General features: G+C 34.5%; 1 protein-coding gene across 3 annotated transcripts; it reads right to left on the bottom strand.

Moving 5' to 3' along the window:
- Positions 1 to 37: 37 nt before the first annotated feature.
- Positions 38 to 11,453, bottom strand: LOC131610206 (uncharacterized). 3 transcript variants are annotated; one of them, XM_058882096.1, is made up of 20 exons: positions 9,666 to 11,453; positions 8,767 to 8,838; positions 8,480 to 8,684; positions 8,239 to 8,347; positions 5,877 to 5,969; positions 5,587 to 5,679; positions 5,396 to 5,476; positions 5,208 to 5,289; positions 5,074 to 5,133; positions 4,924 to 4,976; positions 4,631 to 4,797; positions 3,430 to 3,640; positions 3,187 to 3,244; positions 2,964 to 3,020; positions 2,636 to 2,881; positions 1,221 to 1,285; positions 1,066 to 1,122; positions 888 to 981; positions 588 to 728; positions 38 to 429 (listed from the first exon to the last, which is right to left on the bottom strand). In XM_058882096.1, the coding sequence occupies exons 1-20, from the start codon at positions 11,133 to 11,135 to the stop codon at positions 277 to 279; spliced, it is 3,567 nt and encodes a 1,188-aa protein (XP_058738079.1). In that variant the 5' UTR covers positions 11,136 to 11,453; the 3' UTR covers positions 38 to 276. The 3 variants fall into 3 exon arrangements, 2 of the variants coding, with proteins under 2 accessions (XP_058738079.1, XP_058738080.1); XM_058882097.1 differs by lacking the exon at positions 5,877 to 5,969; XR_009286417.1 differs by lacking the exons at positions 38 to 429; positions 588 to 728 and having other exon boundaries at positions 957 to 981; positions 1,221 to 1,448.
- Positions 11,454 to 21,208: the final 9,755 nt, after the last annotated feature.

The following is a 21,208-nucleotide window of genomic DNA, read 5'->3' as shown; positions in this document are numbered from 1 at the left end:
ACTGAAAAACTGGAATATCAATAATAATGTTAGACCATGAAACTTCTGTTGTGGGCAACAATTAACTAGTCGAGCTTGTTAAACTTAGAAACAATATCCAAGATCAAGAACATCTGTTTACTTAAAACTATAATTAACATTGAAAACATCATGGGTCATGTCTAAATAATTGACAGGAATGGGTTGAATAATTAATGGCTTAAAGTAGCCGACAGCATATATATTCACATAACTATCTATCTGAAAGGAGGAAGAAAAAAAAGGGAGGCGAGAAGGCTACGAGGTTTCCGCTTCCATGATTGACTTTTTCTCGATAAAAATTTGTGGGGGTTGATTATTGATGATTCGACATGGAGGCACCATTTTATGAAGCATATTTGTCCCTTTGAAGTTCACAAATTGGTTGCAGTTCCTTCTGTAGCTGGCAAGCTGCAGGTCATGGGAAAACTCAATATTTCAAGTTGGAAGCAGGGTGTCATGATGATAAGTAAACATAATTATATCCCAACTTCAAAAAAGCTAGGCTGAAAAGAGGCAAAAATGTCAAAATAGCTACCGCCTGGAAAATAGTAAAACAGATTTTATACCTCGTCTGGTTTAATCTTGCTAAACCCAAATTTATCTGTCCATATGGACAGTGCTTCTTCTGCAGCTGGTAGCACAAGATTCTTTACTTTCATAAAAGCCAGTAGCCGTTCGATGCAGGAGAAGAGTGCTTGGAAGTAGCCCTGTTTTGGATCAAACCAAAGTACAATTAATGTAATATCAAGTCAACGCCGCAAGTGACCACAATACATAGCAAATCAATCAAAATTTTAACGAAGAGTTTCAATAAAGTAGAGAAAAGTGTATGGAGCAAGTGAGGCAGACAACCAGTAATGTCTCACCTTCCCATGATGACTGTTACTTGTTGCAACTAAAGGAAGTTCGGCAATATCAGTGCCGAAGATTCGAAGCATGCCGGCAGATACCACAGATGAACTTCAATATCAAAGAAAGAAACTATAAATAGTATTGTAAATTGTAGGAATCAAATAATAAAAGAGACGGAAAACCACTTCTTACTTGACTATTAGTAATGCACAATGCATTCCTCTAAATTCTTGACCCCGCACACTCTTTCTGTATGTGAGGATACATCAATTGAAACAAAGGTAAGGACAATAAAACATTGAAGAGAAAAATGAGACTAATCAAATGCTTTAAACGTATTTTCTAACCCATAAACCATTGCTCTAATAAGGTCGCGTCCGCTGGCTTCATCAACTATAGGATCAAAGCATTGCTGAAGCAATTGAAGTTTAAATCACAAATCCAATTATTGTAATATTACAATAAAGCAAGCCATGTATATATAAAGCTCATATATACAGTGAAATTATTGGCAAAAAATCTGATAAACAAGTTGAGAGTGGCTTTTAAGTAACAAATGAAAAGACCATTAAAGCCTGTCAAGGCAAAGCAAACCGAAAGATTAGTAGCATGATAATCATCATATAATCATACAGCAACCATGTGAATCTTTAGCAAAGTGCATAAAATCAAATTCCAAAGAGTGCTATCGCAGGATATCAATTAGTTTGATGGCCACTACACTGAAAATTATGTTAAATAATTTGTACTACACATAAATGTGAAAAATAAAATAAAAAACATTATTACTCCCTCCGATCTTATTTATAAGCAAAAATGTCTTATTTCACACAATTAGTTATATTAGCTAAATTATCACTTACTATTATAAATATCACATTAAATTTGCATTGGGACTATGCATTAATCTTAGAAAATTGTGTTTTTAAAACGATGATATTAAATAGAGCTGAATTTAGTAACTATGTTTATAAACAAGGCTAGACAGAGGGAGTATTTGTTACTTGTTAGTAATCAAAAGTCATGGTGGCAAACTGACAATGTCTAGGCTATGTTTTGAAAATCGAAAGGATCATTGAACCGGTTAAGGCACCAGCTCAGGGTACATTGGTTCAAACATGAAGACATAGTATTTGAATAATTTTTAAAAAGTAATATTAATGGGATTTAATTTGTATACACCAACACTGTAAAATTTGTTTACACATGCAATCAATTAAATCACTCCATGATACCACCTTTATTAGTTAGTTAAGTTCTAAAATATCTATATACAAATATCTAATGGACGATTTAATGGGATCAATGTTTAAATACCTCAGTACATAGAAATTAATCAGTTAATATATATCAGATTTCTTTTTTAATTAGTGGGCTAAGATACACTTTTGGTCTCTTAAGTCAATTTTAGATTTTACTTTGGTCCCTTAAGTTTTTTTCGTTTCATTTTAGAGCCTTTTGGGTTAGCTTATATGAGCTTATCTACTCACATAAGTTTTGTAAGACTGTTTGGGAGAATTTATAAGTACAGCCTATGACATTTTCTAAGTGTTTCTTAACTTATTTGTTAAGTTTTCTAAGATATCTTATAAAAAAAACAGCTTATAAGATAGTGTTTGATCTGAAACTGAGTTATGAAAAAGTGCTATAGCCATTGTAAGTCTTATAGCTTGCTAAAAGTTATATATCGATCCTTACCACATTCCACGAAAGAAGGAACAAAAAGGATTATAATGGATTCAAAAGGATGGAAAAAACTTACATGAAAGATAGAGACAGCCTCCAAAAGCAATGGTCTAGTTTCAGGAGAAGCATTTTTTCCACTAAGAAGCCTCCAACTCACATTAATATCATTGATGGGATCCAATCCTTTTTCTCCATGCTTTTTCTCTATAACAGACAAGAGAGACTGAGGGAGTCTCTCAGCCCCTCTAACTAAAACATTCTCCAAAGTAGAATGTATTCTCTTGCAATCATCGCTGCAAAGCCAGTTACCTTTTGGCAATTCCTGCAATTGGTTACAACCATATGTTCAGAAGACAAAGGAAAGTTGGCTATACTAATGTATCCGTATATAAACAACTGCACACCTTTAGAAATGCCATCTTGTGATCCCCCAAACAGCCAACATGATACTCCTTTTCACACTGCAGAAACAGAGGGGGCAACATCAAGTTGGCTCAGTAAAACAATACAAACCCCTAAGTAGATAATTCATACGCTCATCAATCGCTAAACCATTATAAAAAAGAGAAAAAAATAAACTCTATATTGGAGAGGCCTCTGTAGGGACATCAACACAAGAGCACATACCTGATCACACAGTATTATTGTACGTGGACCAAAGCCAGACCTGCTGAAGTCAACACCCCTGCATGTGCAAAAATTTCTCTCTATATAGTACATCTCATAAAAATCACAAAATATACAATATTGGTTTACAATTAATTAAATACAGAAGCACATCCATATGGTGACAGCTGCTAATATGAAGTACAGTAAAGATAAAATCCAAGTCCATAAAAATAAAATGGTTTCTGATCTTTACAAATTTACCTGCATAAAGCACACCCACTAAGCTCAGCATCAATGTCTTTGACTATGCGAATGCATCTCTTGGTGATTTGCTCAATAGGATCAACTCCTTCAACTCTTCCAGCAGCAAAAGCATTGTTATTGTATGCGACAAACTTTTCTCTCTGGAACATGTTTTGGCAAAATTGACAGTACCAGTCACCACGTGGAATACTTGATATAGATGCACATTCTGTACATTCCAAAAATCGGAACATAAAAGTTCACTGATGACTATCTTTTTATTTACCAAATAAAGCAAATGTTGAAGTTATAGGCTTAGCTTTTTAGGTATGAGGGAGGGAAAGGAATACTAGGAATGATAAATTATTGATATGACATGAACAAAATGCTATTACAAGTGAAAAAACAATAATCTTTATGGATACTACTACTAGACACATCTACTTAATTTAATAAGGAAACAAATTATGATAAATAAGGAAATTTGAAAGTCAATCATAAGATATGATTTAAGATGTCATCAATTATATTTGAGACATTAGCGATATAACAAAAAAAGAGATAAAAAAACAACTTAGTGCTATAAGAAAATAGTCCTAGCAGGGTCCACTAAGGAAGGGTCAAACCCATTGTAGGTAATTTTGTTGACAGCCTTATCTTATATATCCAGGAGTCTAATTCCTTAACTTGAACATGTGATTATCCCATCTTTGAAACATTTAGATGATAAATCTAGGACATGTATCAAAAGTTAAAAATGAATAAATCTAGTATAACACAACTGTTAATGAGGTATTTAAATTTACCCAAGAAGGAAAAATGTTTTGCAAAAAAGTAAAATAGATAAACAACCATTTCACTTTGTCCTTCTCCATTTTTATTTTTGCAGGAAGGGTGAATAGTAGGCATGTGACAGATCACAAAAAAGTACTATAATTTGCGTCACCTTTGCTCATGTTCCTCATGATCCCTTAAAGTGTTTTATTCTCAAAGAACTGTGTACATTAATTAGCACCATAGGTGATAGTCATATAGAAACGCTTACATTATAGGTATCAACAACATATGGTGATAAATATGTTCATATAATTTGCAACAACATCATATGAATAAGAGGATAAATAATGGGGAACAAAGATGATTCCACATTTCACACAATGGTTAGCAACTGGCAAATAGATAATTTTCCCCATCAAATATTTTGTAATGTATATCTGACCTTTATGAAATGCTCTTGGGCATCCATCACAAAGCAACAGATTTCCACCATCCCAACAAACAACGCATAAATCATCATTGTCCTTTGCAGAGTATTTTCGGTCCTTGGAGAGCGATATTGATAATTCATGGAGAGACACCCCATTTGATGTGTAAATGTATGCATAACTGCCCAAAAAATTTTGCACTTCCAGTAAAATTCATAGGCTTAAGCAACAAACAGTTCAAATAGTTGCTTAATATCCCTCCCAGACTCCCACCACCCCAAGATAAAAGAAAAGATAAAAGACTCACGGTTTCTTGCGAGAAGCCCAGCCTGCATGGACCTCAAACTGTGAGGGGCTGATCTGCACAACATTAAACATTTAAAGAAAATTATACACAATTTATTTATTCTCAAATAATGCCTAAAAATGTACAGGCTAAGTGTGCAAGTGAGGATACCTCAGTGTTGCAACATCTACACAAAATTCCAGAGCCCATTTTGAAACCTTCAAGCAATTTCTGTCAATCAGAATAGCCGTCAGCACAGCAGTATAATAGACATACAATAACTGTTGCATCAAGCACAAGCAAACCTGTCCGCCTGCATAATAAGCTACTTCAGTTCCATCAGGCAATCCATTTTCCTCAAAAACTAACTTGTGCAACCGAAAATCCCTGGAAAAGAATACATTGGATAAGCAAAACAAGATTAACATCGCCTAACAGTGATAGAATACTACAGCTGTTACCCACAAGTGGAAAGGGGGAGTATGGAACTAACTTCTTAGTTATCTTCAATTGACTCTTCGATAAACAATTTGAAGTGGTCTTCAACTTTACGGAGAGTGACCTGGTAATAACACTTGAATAGAATAAAAGGGAAACGAAAATGTTATTTAGTTTAAACATTACCCACAAGAACATTATCTTAACTACATAAAGGGTGCCGAGAAAGTAAAGGCAGGTACAAACTTCTTTTTCGTCTTCAGAGTAATTTTCTTCTGGGGTAGAATAGGCACAGAAGCACTCTTGGAAGAATTTGAGCTGTTGTCCCTTTTTGATGACCTTGATAACACACGGTTTGCAGCATGTAAGTTAAAAGAAAACAACAAAGCAGACCACTATAGAGAGAAAATCAATTCATGAAATCCAAAAAACTGAAACCATGTAAACACATGGATTGGGCTATGAAAACCAAATATTATGCAAAACTATATAAATGTTTGATATGTTGTATGGATGAAATAGATATGAATACTAACTTTGTTCTTTTCTTCCCATGTCTCTTACTTTTTGAAGAAATTGACAGCTCAGTAGCACAGGATGACTTGGAGACCAACACTGGCCTAGGGGACCTGAAAGATTGATATAAAATGAAAAGAAAATATAAATTAGAGAAGAGCAATGGGAGACCTCGAACACATCTCATTGAACTTTTCATGTGGTCGCTTTAAAAAACTGAAGAGAGCATTTTTCTTAGACTTCAGACTTGGAGACGAACTCAACCTCATAAAACGTTAACAAAGTGAACCTAGCATTTCTCTTAGAATTCGGACTAAGATGACTAACTCGGCCTCATAAAACGGAATTGTAAAGTGAAAATTGCTCCAGCCTTTTAGGCACTGCTTAGCTGGAATGACTGTTATTTGATGAAAAAATTCGACAAATTACATGCGAAAGTTGGACGGGGTGCGCTGAAAAATTCGACAAATAAAGAACAGAACAGAAGGAAAGTAAGAAAGAGGATTGAAGGAAACTGGAAACAAAAGAGAGGAAAAAACAAGAATCTGATGACGTGCGGAAGTTGGACAGGGCCCGCTGCTAAATTGCAGGAAATGGGACACAGAAAGGAAGCTAGCAGAAGAGGGAAGAGAAATGCTTTCAGCAAACACATAAAAGAGAATAACACTAGGTTCGAGTGTGACAAACCCAAAATACCCTTATAATGTTTTAAATTTTGAGACTTTAGAGGAAAATGAGGCTTTTTATCGTCTTCAATATTGCGGAAGAGAACACGCGAGTGACGCGGCCTCAGCTACATGCCATGCATGATCTCTTCTGTGGCGGACGCATCTTTACTCCGCGGCGGCGAAGACGCGATCCCGGCGCTATATACCACTATTAACTACCTAGCTGCCTAAACCATATATTTAGGCAAAGTAGGACTACACACACCCTGGCCTCATGCCCAGCACCACGAAGATGTCCGAGCCTGTAAAAAAAGGCGACTCAAAGCTGACGCAATTTAGGCAACTTGGTTTAAACTGCAATTAAAGCGGTTTTCCAACACACACCCTCACACAGGGCTATAAGCCTTAAGCATTGACAATGTGGGGGGCTAAACCCAAAGTTGTAGTTAAGGCCGGAAGGTATTAGGGAGGCCTAAAGGGTCTCAGATAAACTCTAATGCCATCTTCAAACATAAGTTTAAGACCTAACCCAATTGTACAAAACTTGATTATATGAAGATAGACTTGTAAGCACTACTTAAACCATATCTCTAGGCAATGGGGGGCTAAACACACTCCCTTACACCCAACACAGTGAAGGTGTTGGGCGCCAATAAAGGCAGCCCAAAGTTGTTGTAATTAAGGCCAAGAGGTGTTACAGGTAACTTGAAATTATGGCGACTTTTCAATAATTTCCATTTTAAACGGTAACATTATGCCATTCCATATGATTATATTCCTGTACAAGGCTTAAGTTAACATTATAGACTTAACACTCTCTTGGTCAAGTAAATTAATCTAAGATTAATTTTATTTGTCATTTTATTTCTCAATTTAACAGCGGTAGATTGTTCATCGTAATGAAGGTCCTTGCATTGCAGGCATGGATCCACAAATAGATGTGAACGTATCTCTTAGAAACCAGCTATAGACTGTTAATTTTAATGTCTATCTTTTAAATCGTTCTTTTCCTGTTGTTTTATATAATTGAAATTGGAGAATCGGTTGTACGGTATAAAGTAAGTATGAATCAATGGTTAAAAGTTGGTGCGTATCAATTGCCTATATTTGTAATTATGTCAACGTTAACCAATTGAAGAATGAATTCAAACTTTACTAATGATGGTTTCGTAGACAAGTATTGTGAATCCAGACGGGACCCGTGTGATAGCACGGGTTTTTAACTAGTTTCCATTTTAAATTGTAACATTATGCCATTCCATTAGATTATATTCCTGTACATGGCTTAACAAGACAGATGGCAGAATTAAGCTTGTCATAATTGTCTACGAACTTTGAATCCTAGTTGTTTATAGTTCAAGCAAACAAATGTTGTGTTCACTGGCATGCAGTAATTTGATAAAAACTTGAATACACTAGTTGTATTATACTAGAGTCTAGATTGTTTGAAATCATATAACAATTAGTACCAGCTTAAGATAAATCAATTTAAACAGATCTTGGTAACTGCAGACAGAAATCCATTAAAATGATAATTCAATGGCAAATCTAATTAATCTGAGAAGAAAAATAAGGGCAAAAACATTTCTGTAGTTGCCTGCTCAAAATGTGCTCTGACTCTGATTAAACAATAAAAAATCAACTTTACCCAAAATTTCATCATGATGCAATTCACTCAACATGAGCAAAATATGGGTAGAAATGACTCAAGTACCTGACTCTTTTGCCAACTACATTCTTCGAGCTTTCTTCAGGTTTACATGATTCTGCACAAGAAGAGCATATAGGTCCCGCTCTTTCCATACAAGAAGAAGGGAGACATCCTATATGGGTAAAATAATGATATCAAGAAGCACCCGAGGAAACCAAAAAATAAAAATAAATAAAGAAAGCTATACATTATCTTCCCATAATAGTGACACACAAGATCCGGATCAGCATGACAAGAAGCTCACCTTTGCACCTTTTACAAGTAAAATATTTTTCCTCGGGTGGAGAGCGAACAAAATTTTGAATTGTTGCCTCCAAATCATGCAGGGGAGCTCTCCTGCACGCTCTCAACAGATCAAGCAGGCTCTTCCCATTTTCAAGGCATATATACTCTACTGCTCTCTTATATTGTTTGCAAGCATGGATCTCAAATTGGGAAGGTGGAATAACCTTTAAAAAAAACAAAGTGAATGATGGGACAGATTCAGACCCAAGAAACAAACGGGTAAGCAGGGACAGAATTACAACTCACCCTGCTTCCTTTACAGAGACAGCACGAGCACAATATTCCCCCATTACTTATAACACCCTTTAATCCTAGTGCCTGTAATAAAAACATATCAAAATTGCAATATTAAACACCACAGGTAGTGCCTGTAATAAAAACATATCAAAATTGCAATATTAAACACCACAGGTAGTGAACATATATATTAAAGCAGCATTTCCTAAAAAAAAAAAAAAAACAGCCCACCAAGAGCACCAGTTTGAAGCTTATGAAGAAAAAAAATCCATGATCAAATAACTAGATGCTCAAAGAGCTAAAATCCATGTTGAAGTGCAATGTTACAAGTTATTAATGCATTGTTCGGGGTGTAACTAATAATAATAATTCCTATTAGCAAAAGCGTGATTGATTAGTAACGCTTATGCCATCTCCTAATGCCTCGGATAATCAGTATACACAATCCTCAGCAACGGAGAAATTAATCCATTTTCCACTTTAACTTAAACTGTCCTCCTAAAATTCAATAAAATAAATACAATGCTACTAGAGTTTGCTTTGCATTTAAATATTACAATGTATTTGGGTGTATGCACTATATATGGAAAAGTTTTTATTAGTCTATCTATTCTATGTAAAGTTTTCTCCGGATAATATGTGACACAATTTCACATATATGTTTCTCATTATATTTTCCAAGCTCTAAGATCTTTAATAGTTTGTTTCGATAAGCTAATCAAGATAGCTTGCAGAAATGAAAACAATTTAATCACATTCCTTCTTTGATAGTTAAAATAGTTTATCATTATACATAAATGCTTTTAATCAATTATCAAACTATTTATCCATCCTTCAAGTTTTAAACATGTTTCCTTAAATGCAAACTTCTTGTTTAACGCTAAGCATATCAAAACAAAATTAGGAACCTTCTTGAGGCCGCCAACGTAAACCACAGAGATGCCATCAAGTAATCCGGTATGCAAGAGCTCTTTGACTGTTGTAGGCTTCTTATTAACCACAATCTTCTTTGACATCTTCAACTCCATCTTGTTTCTCGGAGCAGCTAACACACCATTGATATTACCCACAACGGCGGCCCTTTTTTTTTCTAACTTGGTCACTGTTTCCTCACCGGACTCAGGATTTGCTTTCATGGAAGCTGATCGTGTAATCCGCTTGAACATCCTCACTGAACCTTCACCACTTGCAACGGCAGCACCCTGCTGTTCTAACTCAGTCACTGTCTCCTCACCGGATTCAGCCGTCACTTTCCCCGCCGATCGGGTAAACCGCTTGAACATCCCCACCGTACCATTGTCTTTACCACTTACAACTGCAGCACCTTGTTGTTCTACCACATTGAGTGTCTCTTCACAGGACTCAGCCTTTTCTTTCATTGCTGATCGTGTAAACCGCTTCAAATTTCTCACTGGCACCACATGGCCATCATTGCCTTTGCCACTTACAACTGCAGCATCTTGTTGTTTTACCACAGCCAACGTCTCCTCATAGGACTCACCCTTTTCTTTCATTGCTGAACGTGTAAACCGTTTCAAATTTCTCACTGGCACTGCACCATTGCTTTTACCACTTACAACTGCATCACCTTGTTGTTTTACAACAGTAACCGTCTCTTCACAGGATTCAGCCTTTTCTTTCACTGCTGAGCGTGTGAACCGCTTCGAATTTCTCACCTGCACCACACCATTGCCTTTACCACTTACATCTGCAGCACCTAATTGTTCTACCACATTCACAGTCTCTTCACGAGACTCAGCCTTTTCTTTCATAGCTGAACGTGTAAGCCGCTTCGAATTTCTCACTGGCACCACACAATCGCCTTTACCACTTACATCTGCAGCACCTTGTTGTTCTACCACATTCACAGTCTCTTCACGAGACTCAACCTTTTCTTTCATTGCTGAACGTGTAAACCGCTTCAAATTTCTCACTGGCACCGCACCAACTGCAGCACCACTTTGTTCTAACACATTCACCGTCTTCCCATCGGACTCAACTTTCGTTTTCATAGCAGATCGTGTAATCCGCTTGAAACTCCTTACCGGCACCTTACTGGACTCAACTTCCGCTTTCATCGCCGATCTCGTAATCCGCTTGACCGCCGTTTCCGCAACCTCACGAACCTCACTCTTCATCGCATCACCACACTCGCCATCATCTCTACTCCCCGTGCAACAATCAACTCCATTCTCCAACTCAATCGGCGTCTCCGCATCTTCCCTGAATCTCTTGCAATCAACGTCCTCGGAAAAACCATTACACGGATTGAGAGACCTTTTGCCTCGAGTGTAAACAATGCAACCATTCACCGCTGGCATTTCCTGATCAAGCAAACCGGTTCTAGATTCCGATTCTGGCTTCACGGATGCATCCATGAAAGGTTTTTGTGCGTGAATTTGAGAGAAAGAGAAGAAGATCGAGAAATTGAAATATATAATCTAGGGTTTATGGGTTAAATTGGGGGAGGAATTCTTGAGAAGGGGAAAGAGGGCATTGAAGGTTGAATTGAAGATGGTGGAGTTTAGGGTTTTTGGAGTTTTCAGAAACCGTTTGGGGGAGGAAGAAGAAGAAGGTGGTGGGGTCCACAAGTTTCACTTACTTGCTCGGTGCATACTAGTTTCGACTTTCGATGGAATGGATAACGACGACAAACAGACTTAGAAATGGGGCAAATGGCAAACCGTAAACTTGTTGTTTTTCTGAAACGTTTTCTTTCCAATAATAATATATAAAATTAAATAAAATACACTGAAATTTACATATTCAATTAATTATATAAGTTAAATGTGGAAAGAAATTTATTTTTGTTTTATCACTTATAATTATAGTGATGAATTAACAATTTTTATAATGAGAATGGATAGTAATTAATCTCATAATATATAATATTAAATTATAATGATACAATTTTATTTGAAATTTTCCGGTTTGTCAGTTTTGATTGACGATCAATCCACCTCCAATCATTTAAATGCAAGTTTCATAGTTGTTTTCTAAGCTAATCCACCCTAAAAATAGAAGTGATGGAGTTGGGATACAAAAACCCCAAAAACTATCACCTAAGAAATGTCTCAAAAAATGAGAAAGAATTAGACAAAATTTACGCAAGCGCGCTAAGCGGGCTCACTGGGCTTAGCGCGCTTGCCTTTATTGACAAAATATCTAGTATAGTAAAAGAGACATCGCTTAATGGGTTGACCGCGCTAAGCGAGTTCATGAAGTCAATTTTGCCTCTGTTATTGAAACTCTATGCGCGCTACAGCTTCGCTAAGCGGGCTTCTGCCGAATTTTCTCCTTATTGCTCAAAAAATGCATATTCAAAATCGTGTCTTCGACACTTTATTACTCAAGGCTCTGATATGCATCAATACCTATAAAACGAAGGAAAAACTATCAAACGATACATAAAACGAATAAAAACTCAAGTATATGAATATTTACACAAAAGTTAAGATTTTATTATAAAAACGGTAAGAATAGAATCGATAAGTGCCACAAATATATATAGTCAAAATATCGACATTTTGGCACTTATCAAACTCTTCCCAACTTGAAACGTTGTTTGTCCTCAAATAATGTCAAACAACCCAAAGAATCAAAAGTAATAAACCGAAGAATCGTGAATCAACAAGTTTCAAAAAACGAAAAACAAATGTATGGTCAGTGACGGAACTAGGGGGTGGCTAAGGAAGGCCACGGCCACCCCATTGTTTTAAAAAAATAAAATTCAAATCATGATGCAGTATCATTGCTATTTGAAATAATAAATAGGGTTAATAGGTATTTACACCCCTGTAATGTTAGCGAATTTTGCTTTTCCCCCCTCCGTTGCTAAAGGCAGGTTTTGGCAACGGTTTTTCGTTGCCAAAACCTGCCTTTGGCAACGAAGGGTGGAAAAGCAAAATTCGCTAACATTACAGCGGTGTAAATACCTATTAACCCTAATAAATATTAATCATTTTAAATACAAGCTGATAAAGTATCTTGTTCTTTTAATTTACACAAATAGTAGTTTTAAAGTATTAAAAAAAATTGAATGTACTACTATTACTCTATTAGTCATAAGGAAAATGATATTTGTACACTATAAATGTACACTACACCTTATAAGTGTACATTTAATATATTATTTCTATTGATTTTATTAATTTATATTTTTTTGGATTTTGTGCAACCAACATTTTGCTTTCTTGCTTCATACTATGTATGAAAAAGATAGTGTACAAATATCACAAGCTGTAGTCATAATTAGCTATATTTCAATCTCTATAATTTGTTAATAAAAAATTCATTATAAATTTTATATCTATATTTCAATCTAACTATTATCATAACTCCTAATTAATCCATTGAATTAACTATATTATATATTATTAATATTCTTAACTATGTTACACTATTCTCTATAATTTATATTTAACAAAGAATTGAGACAAAATCTCTTTAAAAAAGTAAAATAAATAATTATTGTGTATTTTGTAAATTTTCATTATAAAGACTCTTCATAATTTTGTCTCAATATTTCAGACAGATTTGAGACGAAATATAAAAAATGATAAAATATATACAAAAATTGTATTAAATTTAAAATATATATCAAAGTCTCTGGAAATTCGTTTCAGTATATCACACGAATTTGAGACTGAAGTTCCATAAATTTAAAAATAACAATAAAAAACATTTATGTAATTTTTTTTCCTAAATCTATCTTAAAGTCTCCATAATTAAAAAAATTCTCAAACTCATTTTAATAAATTACAAGAATTTAGAATAAAAGTTTAAAAATATAGCCAAATAAACAAAATTTCTCAAACTCATTTTAATATATTACAAGAATTTGGAAAAAAAATTACAAAATATAGCGAAATAAACAACAATTATGTAATTAGTCTCAAATCCGCCTCAAAGTTTCTATACAACTAGAAAAATCTTTTTTAGTGATTGAATTAGTGACCGAAATATTTGAGTCATTTAAAACTTTAATGTCATTTAAAACGAAATTTATTTTATCCCAAATTTGTATTTAAAATTGTCAATATTTTAATAGTGTCACAACTACATGTAATTCGATGATGATAAGAAATTTCTTTCAAACTCAGCCTAGAACACGCATTAGTGTTAATTTCTTTTCCTCTTATTATAGTCCTCCCTGACTCGAGTAACTAGTATCTGCAATCCATGCAAAAGATGCTCAATTTCTACCAAAGAAAAAAAACTACATTCATTCATCAATCTCATTATCCTTTGGCTTATATAATATATGCTTTATATATATATTTTTTTTATAATTTTTAGATTATTGTCGCGGCCATCCCAAAAAATTTGGCCTGGCTCCGCCACTGTGTATGGTTCAACACAAAAACGTATAAACAAAGTAATACTTACCACTATCCTTCAACGATAACATGTAAACGAAACGAATCTTAAGTACAACAATCATACTAAACATTCTAAAACAATACAAGCTCACATCATCAATCACACCTAGCAAATTTCATCAAGGGATGGAAAACACACAAAAATGAGGGACTTTGACACTCATCTAACAATCTTGCAAATAAAAGACTAAATTATGCATTCATCCAAAAATCATATTGACAATACAAAAGCAAGAATCACAAGGGCTTATTAAGGTTGTAATGTGGCTTGGTTAACAAACAAGAGATAAGTCCTAAAGCTAATCGGGAAAAAAAATTGCCTAAACCTAAGGGAGTGATCAATCCTCAAAGTTTTAAGCAACAAAATCTCGATCAAACTTCTTCTTTATCACAAGTTGTCAAACCAATCATACTACTTATTTGCACAATTATTCCATACTTCTTTTTGTTTTTCTTTTTCAAAGCTTTTTCAATTTTTTTCTTTCGTTTTCACATTTTTTTTCTTTTTCTATTCTTTTCAACCTCATAGCAACAACCAAATAAGCATGCAACATTTCTCCCCCCAACTTGAATTCAACCAACATCAAAGTGTGAATACTCCCTACTTTCTAACGCAAGGTAAAAATTCAAACCAAAAATCATGGTTGAGAGTTCAAGAAAACAAATATCAAAGTCCATGCAAAAAGGAGAACTAAATACTCATAGATAAGCATCGAGTTCAAAAGCCACATGAAGATTGACAAAAAGCTCAAAGGGGTTAGCAAATAATCACACATTCACAAGGTGAATTGACTATTTGGCTAAGGTGGTTGTGCTCAAAATGAAACAAAATACCTTGATCCTTTTCATGATCCCATACAATTAACACAAGTAAAAGATTAAGCATAATAAAATCCAGTTAAAACAAAGATTGTGGCCTCCAGCATTTATGAATAATAGAAAGCTTCCTCACATTTAGGGGTAGGAACTAAAGTAATCCAATCAACAAGCAAGTAATGCAAAAGAGTGAATGACATGGTAATTGTACAAATGAAAAGTTCTCTAAATATATTATGCTATAGAAAGCGATAAATGAGTACCTTGAATGATACAACTTCAAAAACAATATCATTACCATACATCCTCAAGTTGATACACTCAAACTCAATCTTTGAAAATCACCTCAAAAATTCCTCAAGCTAACGGAACAAAATTGACGACAAACAACAACAAAAGGATTAGAAAATATAATACTAGTATCTATTACTAAATAGCCTTGCTGGGAGTGGGAAAAAGGGCGGCCAAATGGTTACAAGTGGCACAAAACAAAGAGACTGAGTTTTTCTACGCGCACTATGCGGTAGCAGAAAAACTAGAACTGAATCAGATCTTCCAGCCACTTTCTACTTCACCTAAACACCTCATAAACAAAAAAATAACCAAAACTTACAACCGTTGGGGTGTTTCCTAACAAGCGCTTGTTTTATGTCGTTAGCTTAACACCTTTATTGGTTTCGTGCTCGAAAGTAGCTTCCTCTCTTAATGTCATGGTGATATCTCACCACGCAAACCTAAAGAAAGTGTCTAAACCAAAACATTCAACAAACTTTACGGGTACAAATATATACAACACTTGCACGAACATAAAAGAAAACACAAATATACAAGTATGAACAAATACAACTATTAACATACAAAAGGAAAAAATGGCGAATGTTGGATTCATAAGTTAAGAAGTGAAAATTTAATATAAAGCACTGGTCCAATTTCAACTTATTTAGCCAACATTCACTAACAAAGTATATTTATATGTAACATATACAAGTAAGCATGTACAGGTGAAAATATACAAGTGAATATAAACAATATATATGATATATACAAAGCTCAAAACCAAGGAAACTATTGCGATGCAACTCCAACGTAAACCCATTCCCCAGCAGCGACGCCATTTTGTTGAAGTTGTTTAGCGGCAAGCAACAAAAGATTTGGAAATATTATTCCGAGAATTATCGTGTCCACAGAGGATTGTTGGTTAGAATGCCGTTCAACGGTTTAAATGTTTTTGCGCTCGAGTTTGAATGATATAAAGTAAAAGGATATAAACATGAAGATAAATACATTCTTAGGAAAGAAATAACTTATCAGGCATGCAAATATACTCACTTGCCACAAACTTAAACTTATCGACAAGTTATACTCAACCTACAATACTCATTAATGTCATCACGTATCAACCACAATACTCACTATATCATCTCGGAGGCGATCTCTCAGCACAACCTCAACAGCACGTGAAACAACCATGTTACTCGCGCCAACGATCTCTCAGCACAATGCAACTAACACAAAGACATTAAGCACAAATACCCAAGTGAATGTCAGCACTAAATCTATCTCTAAAGTCTAGAAACTAACAGAAAATCATCCTAAATAAGGATTCAAGCAGTATATGTCTATAGCAACCCAAAACCCAAGCATAGAACAAAAATCTAAGATAACAATCGACAAAGATTTGTAAAGAAAATTAAATATAACGTCATGGGCGACAAATATTCATAAGTTCAAAGTAAATACATAAACAAAACCCAACTAATAGAAAATACACAAAGAAGAAGAGAAATGAACCGAAAATCTCCCTGTTTGTCAGCTACGATCGATGGTCAAGCCACCTCCAATCATCCAAATGCAAGCTCCATAGTTGTTTTCTAAGCTAATCTACCGTAAAAATGGAATTTATGGAGTGAGGGCACAAAAAACCTAAAAACCATCACCTAAGAAATGTCTCAAATGAAAAAGAAATAGGCTAAATTTACGCAGGCGGGCTAAGCGGACTCACTGGGCTTAGTGCAATTGCCTTTATTGGTAAAATATCTAGTACAATAAAAGAGACCTCGCTTAGCAGGGTGACTGCGCTAAGCGGGCTCATGAAGTCAATTCTGCCTCTATTATTGAAACTCTAAGCGCGCTACAGCTTCGCTAAGCGGACTTCTGTAGAATTTTCTCCTTATTTCTCCAAAAATATGTATTTGAAACCGTACCTTCTACACTTTATTACTCGGGGCTCTGATATGCATCAATACCTATAAAACGAATAAAAAATGAATCAAAACTCAAGTATACGAATATTTACATAAAAATTGAGATTTTATTATAAAAACGAAAAGAATAAAATCGTTAAGCGGCACAAATATATACTCAAAATAACGAAATTTTGACACTTATCAGCTATATAAATAACCATATCCACTTGTATGTGTTTGTGATATGAGTAATGAAAAATCCGCAACATATCTTTCTTCTTCAATTTCTTTTCTGCATTTTTACATGTTTAGCTTGATTCTTAACATAAAAAAACCTAGGCTTAAATACACTTTTCGTCCCTGTAAGTTAGCGTGTTTTTGATTTTCGTCCCTGTAAGTTATTTTTTTGGGTTTTAGTCCTTATATTTCAGTTTCGCGTTCGTTTTAGTCCCTAAAATCAAAATCTGTAGGAAATTTCACAAAAAAATCCGCAGGTAACCTGCAGATTTTCCTGCGGATTTTGGCTTTAGGAACTAAACCTCAACAAAAAGTAAGATATAGGGATTAAAACCCAAAAAAATAACTTACAGGGGCGAAAATCAAAAACACGCTAACTTACGGGGACGAAAAGTGTATTTAAACCAAAAACCTATTAAATTTTTCATGATATTATAATTCATATATTTTCATTATCACGTGTAATTCCTAACATTTGGTGTTGGAACATTATGAATATATTCCAATATAGGGAGATGAATTGAAAAAATTAAAGTCCCACATTGATGAATTGAAAAAGTTAAAGTCCCACATTGTATGTTGGTTGGAAAAACTCCTTAGTCCCACATTGCTTAGATTAGAAATCTTGGCTAGTTTACTTCATTATATAAGGAAGTCACTTGTGTCATTTCAAAATATACCAAAAACTTATTTTGAGTTTTTCCTTCCTCACTCTCATAACTCTGCGTCTTTCGAATTGTCGAAGCGCCAACTTCTCCCCCTTTCTTTCTACTCGTTGAATTTTCCGAGTACTTTCTTGAATTCTCCTTAGAGAATAATGTTAATTTCTCCTCGTTTGAGTTGAGAAATTATAAGTATAATTTTTTCTTGGATTCTCTTTAGAGAATTATTGAAATTTCTCTTGGTTTGAGAAATTACTACGACTGGTTGTTCTACCAGATACTAAGATGGTATGTATACCATATTGAATGGTCTTAGTACCATCTGAGGGTGTATTTCTAGACCGATTATCTACCGTGCAAGTAGTAATCGTATAGTATAGAACTGGGTTGTTTTATCCTGGAGGCGTCGTGGTTATTAAGAGCTGCTTTGCATAATTTGGGTAGTACCGCGAAACGTCTTAAAGAAAGCGTACTGATCCGCGACTCGACCCGGTAATTTCTTCGGTGGCAAACTTGTTAAAATCGTGATCCAACAATTTTAAGACGTTTCGAATTGCCATGGCTACTGAAGAAATTATTGGTACTTTTGCGGATACTTTCTTTGACAAACCGTTCATGTTTGAGAGTTGTCACTTCAAATGTTGGCTACAAATAATTTTCTTCTTAATGTTGAAAAAGATAGCTAACATTTTGACCGAGGACATTTTGTTGCTCCCTTTGGGTCAACCGAACAAACTAACGGTAAGAAATCTGAGGATTAAAAAAGGAACACGTAATAGTGTTGAAGTTGAATCTGTTGCACAGATTAAAGCGAATAATTTACAGCTCAGAAAAGAAATCACCTTATAGAAAGAATGATTATAACATTCTGAATGAAATCGCAAATGATCTGTATGACTATTATAGTAATTGCGATACTTCAAAATATGTTTAAGAGAATCTGAAAAACAAGTATGACATTGAAGAAGCTAGAGAACAGAAGAATGATTTTAGCAGCTACGTGAAGTATCAGATGGTAGATGAAAGGTCAGTGGAAACTCAAAGTCACGAACTTCAAAAATTGCTCATGAAATAATCACTAAATGTATGTATTTATATGAACAATTTGAATTTCTTTTATTATTGACAAACTGTCCCTAGTTTGAAAGTTTTTATGAATTATGCTTTGTTAGAAAACAAAATAATTTTTTATTTAGAGACTGATTATTCTCATTAAAGAAGAATATCAGAGACATGATTAAATAGAAAAGTCTTGGTTGCTTTAAACAACAAAAATAAATTCGGCCTGGTTCTAAAGCCATATGGAAAATTATTATAGAATTAGAACTGCAATATTGTGAACCGAATTAAGAATGGGAACCCTTCTATGACTCCAATTGCTCCAACTAGACAACAACCACCTCAAAGAAATGACGTTGTTTTCCTTTTGTTTCAACTGTGGAAAACTAAGTCATATAGCTAAGAGATGTAGCATGTAATGCTTGAACTTGGTGTAGCCCGTAATGCACGAGTTAACCTGGCTAATGGAAAATTTATTCATATGATCATTGAAATCAACACAGTTGATGGATTTGATGGTTGGTGGATAAACACATGTGTCTCTCGCCGTGTTCCCTATGATCGTGTTACGTTTAAAACATACACGAATACTAAAGATAAGAAAGTGTTGTTGGAAGATGTCCACACCACTAATGTTGTCGATATTGGAGAAGTGGAACAAGGTCCACCTATGAAAAGACTTCAATCTTGAAGGATGTCATGTATGCTCCCGAGATTATAAAGAATCATGTTTATGTTTTTTTTTCTTCTTATAAATAAGGAAAGATTTAGTCAATTTATTGGGGTAGATTTGTACACCATCATCACAAAGAATGATATTTTTATGAATGAAATTGATAAGTTTAAAAACTTTGTAAAGAATTTGAAAATGATTTAGTAAGAATTTGTAGTGATAGGTAATATGTATGATTCTAGTTTATTTAATAATTTTTATAAACTACATGAAATTGTACGTGAAACGAATGCTCCTATTCCCCTGAAATGAATGGTAAAGCAGAAACAAAGAATAGAACTCTTACTGAACTTTTTGTTGCAATTATGATAAATTCTGGTGTTGCACCTCACTAGTGGGGGAAATTTTATTGATTGTTTGTTATGTCCTGAATAGAGTTCCCAAGTCAAAGAGTAATATCTCTCCTTATGAGATATTAAAGAAAAGACAACCAAACTTGTCTTATTTGAGAACTTGGGAATGTCTGGCTTATGGCAGAATTCTGGATCCAAAATGAGTTAAAATCGCTAGTAGAGCATATGAATGTGTACTCATTGGATATGCAGCAAATAGTAAGGCATATAGGTTTTATGACCTAAATGCAAAAGTGATCATAGAATCAAATGATGATGATTTCTAAGAATACGAATTTCCCTTTAAATCGAGAAATAGTGGGGGCACTCAATCGAGTCACATTCTTGTGATAAGAAGCATAGAAAGCAGCAACAATGTAGAAACCGAACTTCGACGAAGTAAAAGAGTAATAGTTTTTAAAGACTATGGGCCTGATTATGCGACTTATAATGTAGAAGAAGATCTAGTAAATCTTCAAGAAGCCTTGTCATCTATGGATGCATATTTATGGCAAGAAGCTATAAACAATGAGGTAGAATCTCTGGAGTCTAACAAGACCTGAAACTTAGTAGACTTGCCTCCTGGATGCAAACCAATCGGTTGTAAATGGGTTTTGAAAAAGAAACTAAAACCTGATGGAACTATTGATAAATACAAGGCTCGCCTTGTAGCCAAAGGTTTTAGACAAAGAGAAAATGTAGATTTCTTCGATACCTTCTCTCCAGTCACTAAAATTACATCCATTAGGGTACTTGTTTCAATTGCTGCTATTTATAATTTAATAGTACACCAAATGGATGTTAAAACTGCCTTTTTAAATGGTGACTTAGAAGAAGAAATCTATATGGAACAACCGGAAGGGTTTGTGATCCATGGACAAGAAAACAAGGTCTGTAAGTTAGATAAGTCTCTGTATGGACTAAAACAAGCTCCTAAGCAATGGCATGAAAAGTTTGATAACTTAATGATATCGAATGGATACAAAGTGAATGAAAGTGACAAATGCGTTTATTATAAATCTGAGAATCGCATATGCACTATCAT

This window comes from Vicia villosa, linkage group LG6 (assembly GCF_029867415.1).
Source record: "Vicia villosa cultivar HV-30 ecotype Madison, WI linkage group LG6, Vvil1.0, whole genome shotgun sequence".
In the NCBI taxonomy this organism is placed as follows: domain Eukaryota; kingdom Viridiplantae; phylum Streptophyta; class Magnoliopsida; order Fabales; family Fabaceae; genus Vicia; species Vicia villosa.
This window is presented reverse-complemented; position numbering and strand designations above follow the sequence as displayed.